This window comes from Condylura cristata, unplaced genomic scaffold (assembly GCF_000260355.1).
Source record: "Condylura cristata isolate star-nosed mole 26May11 unplaced genomic scaffold, ConCri1.0 scaffold00013, whole genome shotgun sequence".
Lineage (NCBI taxonomy): Eukaryota > Metazoa > Chordata > Mammalia > Eulipotyphla > Talpidae > Condylura > Condylura cristata.
This window is the reverse complement of record NW_004567114.1, coordinates 19,036,665-19,046,867: the sequence shown is the minus strand read 5'-3', so window position 1 is coordinate 19,046,867 and position 10,203 is coordinate 19,036,665. Positions and strand designations below refer to the sequence as shown.

The window sequence follows — 10,203 nt, the reverse complement described above, 5'->3', positions numbered from 1 at the left end:
GGCGTCCTCCCTGCCTGGCCCCTCCTCTATCACCTGGAGGGCTGAGCTTCAGGCTGTCCTGCTCACGAAGGACCAGAACAACCCAAAGCAACCAGCACCTCTGGTGTCTCTTCCCAGCACAAGGATGGCAAGTGATCTGGGTCTGCTCTAAAGGATGACGGTGGTGAAAGACCTAGAGCACCTGGGCTTAGGGTTTGTGGCAGATATAGGGGCCTCTCACATGGAAAGGTAGAGTTGAAGTCAAGGTTTCTTTCTAGAGTCAAAACAGGCTCCTCTTGGAACCTAGCCTCAATTCTGCTTACTTCTTCCCATTATGGCCCTTGAGGACGGGATATACCTGAAGCTTCTCCTACCATCCCAGTCTCCTCTCTACCACCCCCATCCCACACTACCGGGCTTCCTGCCAGCTGTGAAGGCCTGGGAAAAACAGATGAGCCGAGATCTGGGGAAGTGAGAGGCCCAGGAACTGGACTCAGGGTCCTCTGAATAGGGAGGGCAGGGCCAGAGGACAGACCTGCTCTGTTCCATGACCTTCCTCCTCTCTCTGCAGCCCGAGGAAGAAAGGGAAACCGTGTTTGACATGGAGCCAAGCAGTACCTCCTCCACGCCCACCTCCCTTGTGAGTCTGAGCCTTTTCCCAGGGGCCAGGTCAGGGTGGGGGGGTTGTCTGTAGGCTGGGCCCCTCCTACATCCCTGTGGGGAGCACCAGCACTTAGGGCTGGCGGCGTGGGGAGGAGACGGTACCCTCCGGGGTCCCTCCTCTGATGCAGCAGGACTTGGCCCAGGTCACCTTGCTGCCGTGGCCCTGGCTGAAGAACTGGGACGAAGGAAGGAGCAAGATTTACCGGAGATTCTCTAGGAAGAACTCAGAGAGGAAGAAAAAGGTCAGGGCAAACCCAGCCACAACCAGCTCAGTTGTGTAGATGCAGGAAGGAACGGTGCTCAGCCTCAGGACCAAAGGGTGCCCCGAGGGGCACAGGTGCCAGGCGAGTGCGCAGACCAGCTGCAGGGAGGTCTTGGAGGCTGGGGGCAGCACCGGGTAAGTGAGACCACAGTTGCAAGGGAAGGCCAGGGCCAGGGGCCCAGCAGACTGACTCCCACACCAGAGCTCAGCCTGGAAGGAGCACTGACCCGCATCCCAGCCACTTATGTGGACACGGAATCACCAAGGCACTGAGCTGGGTACTGGGTCGACCCTGCCCTGATTCCAGGGTCCACGGAGGACCAAGCACTTAGGGAAGGGGCTTCCTGGAGGAGGAAAGGTCTAAGCCCGACTCCAGGAATGGGAACAGGGTGTGTCCGGGGACTGGGGCGTGGGGGAAGAGAGTGGAACTGAAGGCAAGAGCTGAAGGCAGGTTCCAGTGTGGTAGGTGAGGCAGAGTGGCTGGCAGGGCCTGGAGGGAGAACCGGCTTCCGGTCTGGGCAGGGATGGAGGGAAGCAGACACAGGGGTGGGCACAGAACTGCAGGTCAGCCCTTCCAGCACATTCCTCTGGAACACCACTGGCCACCAGTTGTTGAAATCTTACAGACCTACCTTTTACCACTCTTTCTCTTAATCGTTATGATAAAACTACAAAGTAGGGTCTTTGATCTCATTTTATAGTTGAGGAAACTGAGGCTCACACAGGTCAATTAATGTAGCCCAGGGCACTGAGCAGGCACACAGAACAAAGGTCCGAGCAGGTCTATCCAACTCTAAAGGAATCTTTTTTTTTAATCTTTCATCATTACAGCAGTATTACGTGAGCATTGCAGATAATTAAGGGGGCAATACAGGTCAGGAAAAAAAGGAAATAAAGTCTCCATATTCTATCACCCAGATATGACCACTGGCAACCTTTAGCATTCATTCTCCCAGATAAATACAAAGTTTTTGCTAAAATGCAGCACTGCATACTATTTTATAGCCTGCATTTTTAGTTAACAAGCTCTAGCTTCCCACATATAAATTCTGCATCTTCAAACACTTTGTCCATTTGCAAACCCAAGTATCCCCAGCCAAGACCCCCCCAGTCTTGGTGGCCCATTGATCTAGCAGCTGTCTGTCCCTGCTCTATCAGCGCCTTCTCTTCTTTTGATTTGTTGGTGAGATCAAGCCAATATTCCTGCAGCCTGTCCCACCTTCTCAGTTTTTCTAGCTGTTTCTCACGAGCTCCTCCAGCATTTTCTACTAACTCCTCTATTTCCTGAAAGCTAGCTGTTGGATCCAAAGGCTGCATGACGCAAGTTCAGCGCAGGGGCTACAACTCCCAGCAGCATTGCGTCCGAGACGCATGGCCGCCCGTAGGTTCTCACTGGTGATGCTGAAGTGACTCCCGGACTGGGGGGTGACAGCTGGCTTCCTCCAGTGTTAGTGTCTCCTTATGGAAGGTCATCGGTGGTGCTTACTTTGGTATTATGCAAATATTCTAGACTCTTTGGTAGGAAAAGAACTCCCTCATCAACCGAGGCTATTTGAGTTCATTGTCCCCTAATTACCTATCTTCAAATGAAGGAGTTGGGCTTGAGTGACTTCAAAGGATGCCAAGTAGCTCTCCCCACCCACCACCCTCAGTCCCGCCTGTGTTTCCTGACCCGCTGTCTTCCCAGGGGTCATGGGTCATGCTGGATTTGAAGGCCACATGACCCAGGTCTCCTTGCAAACCCAGATTCAGAGGCCAACCAATGACAGGCTCAAAGGGAGGCATCCCGGAAACTGTCTTAGAAAGCACACTAGCTCAGGAACAGGGGTCTCTCCAGATTCCAGTCCTGCGTTCTCCAGCCCTGGGGGTCCATTTGTTCATTCAGTCATCAAGAGCAACAGGGCTGGGGTGGGATGGAAGGGCTTGGACTTGTGGGAAGAAGGGCCCATGGCCTGGAGACTTTGGGAGGAGGGTATGAAGGGGAAGGGTGGGCCCAGGGCCTTGTCCCAGATGTGACCTCTCCCCATGTCCCCTCTCTGCCCGGAGCAGCTCTACATGGCCACCGTGCTGCAAGAGCCAGAGATGAACCTGACCCCAGCCTCGTCCCAAGCCCGGTTAAGCTACGGCAGCATGAGCAGACAGCTGGGAGAGGAGGACGAGGCGAGTGTTGCGTCAACGGGCTTTGTCAGGGAGCTGGACTCGACCCAGTTCCAGGAAGGGCTGGAACTGGAGCACGAGGGCCAGTACCATTGACCAGGACCCAAGGCCTCCACCTGGCGACTCCAGCTGGGAGTGGCAGCCAGGGGCTGGCTGGGCAGGAGGGCAGCCTGGACCTCCTGGCTACTTCCTGCAGACTTTGGGGAGGCCCGCGTGGAGCTGCCTGCCGCCCTGGCCACCGGCCTGTGGAGGCCCCTCCTGCCGCCCTGCTGGGCAGTGCAAAGGGACCCGGATGGGTCGGAGGAGACAGGCTGGCGCCACGTCTTGGGAAAGGTGGCTGAAGCTTTGGGCACGGCGACTGAAGGTTGGGGTACTCTGCTGGGGTGGAGACAGAGGAGATACGCAAGAGGGAGGAGGTAGAAAGAGGCCCACCAAAGACTCTCGGGGCCCTCGCCACCCCCCACCAGCCACCCTGCCCAGGAGCTGCTGCTGCAGTGGCCGCCCAGCCCACCCTCCCCTGCCCACCCTGCCTCTGCAGTCTGAGGGGGCGAAGGCTCGTGTGCTGGGCCTCGCCGACAAGCACAGGTGAACATCGTGTCCGGGTGCCCTGCGTGGGCATCCATGAAGAGTTTCTGCACCGTGCAGAGCCAGGAGTAACTGAGAACACAGACCTGACACAGACCCGAGAGGCGCGTCCGAGGCCCTCCCAGACTCTGGCCCGCACCAGATGTCCCCAGGAGCAGCGGGGTCGAGTCCCTTCTCCTTCCTGTTCTTGCAAGAGCAGCTGGGGCTCCGTCACTCGGGCTCATTAAACGAGACCTGTGTGCATTTTGATGAAGGCAGCCTCGGCTGGTTAATGTCCGGTGGGGAGGGGCAGAGGCAGAATCCATGGAGGGGTCTTCTCCCAAAATCCTGGGGGAAGGGAAACTAGATCAACCGCCCCACACCCCAGAGCCTACTGAGAGGACCCCCAAGGCCAAGACTGGCCACTGAGAGCTGTCCCTGCCGGCACCCGGCGTGCCTGGCCCCACCCTGGGAAGAAGTCCATCCTTCAGACTGAGGGCACCGGCTTTCCTGGGCCTCCGGCCCTCTCCTCTGGGGCCTGGACTGACAGCCACTCAGAGTGGCGTCCAGGGTAGTCCTAGCTCAGACTGGGGTTGCCCTGCAAGAGTGCAGGCGTGAGGGGCCTGTGTCTTCCATAAAGACGCCCTTTCTGTCCTCCCAGGGCGGCCAGGAGCAGAATCCTGGCCAGTAACAGTGCTGGTGATGCGTGGCGCCTGTGCTGCTGGAGGGGAGCGGACCCCGACCAGGATACTAAGCAGCTGAGGGAGGGACTGGGAAAGGACCAGCTGGAGCTTCCATAAGCCGGAACAAGTCCAGTTGAATGGGGTCCCCATATTCTAGGGTTCTCCTGAGCTCCAAACATCTGGGTCCATGCAGCCAAACTGCTGAAGGAGGGCCCCCACACACCCCTGCGCTCAGATCACCTGGGCCTGGTCCTTTCTCCACCTTTGTCTACATTTCAGCCTGAGAAGCTCCAGGCCTCCCCCAGGCAAGAGATAGCACTTAAGGAGCAAAACAGCCCCTCTCCCCAGGTCTCGGCCCAAACTTTGGCTTGAGGCGTCTCTCAGCAGGCCTTGGATTGACTGGGGAGGTGGTCTGTCCCCCTCCTTGTCTGGCTAGGAATACGGAGGAAATCATACCCAGAACCGCTTACCTGTCAGGCCCCAGGACCTCTGCCCAGGCATCTCCCCCACCAACAAGGGGAAGCGCCCTTCTGGGCAGAGAGGCCAGGGCATCCACAGGGAGCCCTGTGAGGAGGCGGCCGGCTCAGCCCTGCCCAGCTGCAGCCTGTCCCAGTGTGCGTGCTGGGGTGTCTCAGCAGACAAGGCTGCAGGCTCTCTTGTGTCAGCTGCTAGCTGCTGGTGCCTGCCCCCTTCTGCTGCAGCCCCCCCTGGGCTGTTTCTGCTGCTCCTTCTGTCCCTCTCTCCTCTGCTGACCACCTCAGCCTGTGGACGCTACGTATAGAGGCTTCCCAGCAGGAAACATGGCTGCACGGCTGAGGGCTCCTCTCTCTGAATTTGGGTCAAGGGGGTCTGGTTCTGAGAAAGCAGGGGCCTCAGCCTGCTGAGCACCTCCCACACCACATTCTAGCCCCCAAGCACACCCCTGCTCTCAGCCCAAAGCCTCCACCCACTGCCACCCCACCTTGCACCGCCAGCGGGCCTCCCCCTGTCACGGAACCACCCTCTCTCCAACCAAATCCTTTCTAGAGGGAGCTGCCCCAGGTGAGGAGGGGGTGGGGTGATATTGCCTAGAACCTCCCAGAAGTGCCCCACCAGGCCTGGAGCAGCTCCATGCCTGCCTGCCTCTTCCTCAGAAGCTTCTGGAAGCAAAGTGCCTATCAGTAGCATTGCATCCTTTGGGGGCCCGGTGGGGGTTGGACTTCCCTTGGCTACCACCACTAAAGGAATGTACCAGAATGCCGAACCTTCTTGTTACTAATGCTATGACCGTGCCTTGAATAAACAAGTCCTCCAACCTCTGCTCGCTTGAGCCTCTGCATTTGGACAGACCCAGCAGGGCTTCCCTCCTTGAAAGGCAGAGCCACCGAGATGGACCTTCCTGAGGTTGCCAGGTCTGAGCATCACACTTTGCACAGGGGCTTTGTCCTTGGGACCAGAGCCGGCCCTTGTGGGGTCCCCTCACCCCTGAGGTCTTCCCTGGTCCCCTCCCTACAGGGGAGACCAGGCAAGTGCTGCCCAGTCTGTTGGAGAGACAGGGAGTGAATCTGCCTCCCCATTTCAGCTGTGGGTACTGTGAGCCCTGCCCCCCAACAGGAGGGGGCGCTTTCTGGTGAGTACTCATTTTATTCCCAACAACAGGAGCCCTGTGAGCAAGCGGTTGGATGGACTAGAAAGAGTGGGGATGAGGTCTGTGGGTCTGCACCAGTCCCAGCAGCACAGGGCAGGGGAGGTCAGTAGGACTGTGGGGGGTGGGGGCTGCCAGGTCAGGCCTGGATGGGATAAGGACCTCCAACAAAGGCTGGGGATGTCCGCTGTCACACCCCTGGCTTCAGGAACAAAACTCCCTGCCCTGGGGATGTCCCCGCCCAGGACTGGTTCTGGACTTCCTCTGGCCAGCGCAGTGCCTGGCTGGTCACCTCCTTCAGCAAGCAGGAGCAGAAGAGCGTGGTGTTGACTGCTCTGCCTTGTTACTGGACAGAATGGATGCAATGAGGGGGTGTGGAGTGAGCAGAGGGACAGGTGGGGACACGGCACACTGATCCCCGTGAGATCAGAGGATGCCTCCAGGGCAGGCTGCCAAAGGACAGCTGCCCAGGGTCCCTTGCTGGACCCTGTCCTCATGCTTTCGGAGTGCATCAGTGTGGGGGTATAGCCGAGTGGAAGACCATTTGACTACTGAGTGCATCAGTGGACATAGGCTCAAACCCCTGCCATGGCATCAGCCCAGGTAAATGGCCAGGGCCCAGCTTCTTGACCCTGAACCCATCAAAGTCATTACTTATCAGTGCTGCAGGGGGAGAGAAGGAATGAAGAACCACACTGGCTGAGGAGGGGAGCCTTTCCCCGGGACCCAAGAACTCCTGCCATCACGGTCTCTCAGAACCCCTCCCACAGACCAGCCGCCTCCAGGGCCCCCCGGATCGCAGGCACTGGTTATTTTTGCTTCAGCAGACTGGCCAGGCAGAGACAGATGACAGACACGGAGGAAGACAGAAGCTGAAGGAAGGTGGCAGGTCCTTGGAAGGAAGGAGGATCTGGTGCCAGCAGCGTGGGGCAGTTCACGCTGGATTCACGCTGATGGGCTGGAGCCCTCGGTGGGTTTTATAGGCCTCGAAGCTCTCGCAGGGCCAGCGGCACACCAGGCCAGGATGTTGGGGGCCGGGGACCCTCTCTGGCATCTCCCACACTCACTGTTACATGGTCTCACCTCTCCTGTAGTCAGGCCACGCGTCCTCACATAGTATAGTCTGTCTCCGGGTGACGCCATCCTTTACCACCAGGCACGTATGCCCACGCCACGCCCAAGGCCTTCTGCATTAACACGATCAAGGCCAAAGGTGAGAGCCAGAGGGTAGTGTCGTTAAAAAGCCTGGTTACTTTGTTTACCCTACAGAGGAGATGCCCAGCCCTCTCCATATTCAGGAGGCCTGGAAGTAGATATACCTGCACTGGAGGCAGGAGGGAACTGGGGACAGGCCAGAGACCGGGTACCAGGTGTTGTGCAACCGTCCCGGGCCTGGTAGGTTCATTGCTGGTTCCGGCAGGCAAAAAGAGGCTTTTGAAGCCTTCGGTATCTAAGGCACCTTCACTGCTGAACATGGATCACACTCAATAGGCAAGGAGGCAGCACCTAAGTGCCCTGGCCTCTGTGGCGCCAGGCTGAGGGGCCCCCTTCAGCCCTCTTATCCCAGGTGTCCGTGATCACAGGTGCGCATGCCCACGCTCATGCTCCCAAGCAATTTTGCATCAAGCACCACCTGTGAGTAATGCAATCTGGGAGGACAGCAAGGCTGCCGGTGGCGGTGTAGAGGCTGGGCGCGGGAGGCCCGAGAGAGCCCCGGTACCCCTTGTTCCTTACAGCAGGGAGACCCAAGGCCCGGAGGGGGTCTGCCCTGGGGGCTGGGTGCATTGACTGAGTGACTCGCTGGGCTCTGCAGGGCTGGAAGCAGAGGCCAAACCTGGGCACTTCCAGGCTCCTTCACGCCGGCTCCCCCCACCAGAGCCATGCTGAGGCAGCTCTGGTCCCCCCTGAGGACTCTCCATGCTGGCTGACTTCGGGTGTCCTGGGTGCACCCTGTGGTGGCCCTGGGGAGTGCAACAGACCCTGGCTAATGGGGTGGGGGGTGGCACAGTTTTTTTTTTTTTCCAACAGCGGTTGTTTACTGAGAAGGTGAGTCCTTTTCCCTTGATGGAGCAGCTCTGCTTACCTCAGCTGCAAAGGTGGGGTTCTCCATCCCAGCTGCAAATGTGGGGCTCCTGGAGAGCTTCAGCAATCCCAGTGTCCATCTCGGAACAAAATTCCTGGTGAAGAACCTAAGCACCCCACTTTATAGGTGATGGGAGGTATAGGGAGGATCACAGCTTCGCACCCCTGGAATCAGGGAAGCAGGTCCCAGCACCCACTGAGTCTCCTGCCTTCACTCGGCAGAGCCGCCCCTTGAGCCGCCTGGAGCTTCACTCCGGAGCTCCGGGGGCTCAGATGCCAAGGGCCTGGTAGGCAGCCAGAGGTCAGCCCTAAAGATCTAGCTTCTGGCTTCTAAGATGCCTGGCACAGACATGACCGATGTTACATCATCTGGCTCTGCAGTAATATTGTTTGCAGCGGAGGGACACACCAGGCTTCTGGTCACTTCGGGCTACCTTATCGCCTTTGGCAAGGGTCTGAAGAATCTCCTCCTCCCTTGAGACCCACAGCCCTGTCCGTAGCTTTCATCCGGCCTCCTGTTTCTACAGCAATAAGTTATAAGTTACATAACAAATTATATCATGGGGTGTCGGAACACGTGCACTGAAGAAAGAATAAAGCAGGATAAGAAGTGGTTGGAGTTGAGGGGGGACCCAGGACACCCTCTGTGGGGAGGAGTCCTGGAAGCTAGTAGAGGCTGCAGGAACAGGCAGCCTCGGAGGCCTGAGGGGGCAAATGGGGTTCTGCAGAGTGGCGGGAGGCTTTGTGGGCTAAGTGGGGGAAGCTTCCCTCTGAGCAGGGAAGTGGCATGGTCTTGGGTGGAAGCAGAGAGCCCTGTTGGAGGGAGACACCCAGGAGCAAGAAGAAGCTTGACAAGGACAGCCAGGGAATGAGGAAGGAGAAAGACATTTAGGTCTGAGGGTCCATGGCCGACCTTGATGTTGGGCCTGAGAGGAAGCAAAGATGGCGTCCAGCCCTTCTGCAGAGCAACTGGGTAGGCTGGCTTACCGAGGCAGAGAGTGCTGAAGGAACAGGTCCTGGGAATACCAGGCGTGGGGATGCCTCAGGGACATGGGGGTATGGAGGGTGGAGAATGCAGGGGTCTGGGGGATGCAGGAGTGAGCCTGGGGGTGTAAAGTGGGGAGTCACCAGTCCCTGGTTGGTGTTTAAATCATGGATGTGGATGAGAACATAGAGACAAGTGCAGGGAGCCGGGGAGGAGAATCTTCGAGGGAGACAGAAGGAGAAAAACCAGGAGAGCCCTATGTCCCCAAAGTCAAGGAAGGGAGGGCACAGAAGGAGGGACCCTCGCTCTCACCACACTGGCAGCAAGTACAGGCACAGAGGGGCGTGTTCAGCACACCATGCAGAGGCACGGCCCAGTCAGAACTCTGGCTGGGCCATTGGACAGGTGGCCCAGTTTCTCCCATAGATCAGTGGGAGGTGGATGGAGGCGGGGCTGGTGGAGAAGGATGATTGAGGAGCCAGCCGGATGCAGTGTGTGGCCCTGGGTGCATCTTGAGCTGCTCAGAGCCCCAGCAGAAAGACCCCTCTGAGCCATCAGGCAGCCTGATGGGCCCTGGGGGGCCCGGGCCTGGGCATAGGGGATGTTGAGCTTCTAGTCATCGTGTTAAGAACATTGATGGCCGGGTTGAGCGGTGAAAAAGGAATGTACCAGCTAGAAGTTCACTGAAAGACTTAAGAGGTGACATAACACGGAGTGTTGGACTTCATTGCAGCAAGATGAAAGGGCAGGAGAGACCTTGTGTCCCTCATCGCTGCTGCAGGAGAGTCTGTGGAAAGTCACTAAGCTCGACTTTCCGTGTGTGAACATTTCTCCATAAGAAAAACTTTCCAAAGGAAAGGGTCATCCAAGTGCCGCTGACCGAAGAGCAAGATGAAGACCGGAACGTCCCTGACGTGGGCAGGATGGCGGTTGTCCCTGCGGGAGCGGTGACAGCCTGGCCGATGAGGGCCGTTCCCTCAGAAGTGAGGAAAGGAGCACGGGGAGGGAAGAATCCTGTGTGGAAGAGTTTTGCTCTCAAAGGAAGAGAGGGTGGTAGCTGGAGAGGGGAGGGGAGAAAAGGGGTTGGGGGTTGCAAAAGATGGGGGCTGTAGGCTGATAGGATGAGAAGGAACACGGGAGAGGGGGGCAGGGCTGAGACCAGGAATAGAGAGGAAGGAAGACACACCCCTGCTCTTCGATGCAA

At 58.0% G+C, this 10,203-nt stretch overlaps 1 protein-coding gene across 3 annotated transcripts in view; it reads left to right on the top strand.

Moving 5' to 3' along the window:
* Window positions 1-5,606, top strand: part of TMEM63C (transmembrane protein 63C) — a 61,807-nt gene extending 56,201 nt beyond the window's left edge. For all 3 annotated transcript variants that reach the window (XM_012724467.1, XM_012724468.1, XM_004682054.2), the window contains 2 exons: window positions 551-619; window positions 2,954-5,606. In XM_012724467.1, coding sequence (XP_012579921.1) covers window positions 551-619; window positions 2,954-3,157 — 273 coding nt within the window. In that variant the 3' untranslated portion in view covers window positions 3,158-5,606. The remainder of the gene's footprint in view (window positions 1-550; window positions 620-2,953) is intronic.
* The last annotated feature ends 4,597 nt before the right edge of the window (window positions 5,607-10,203 follow it).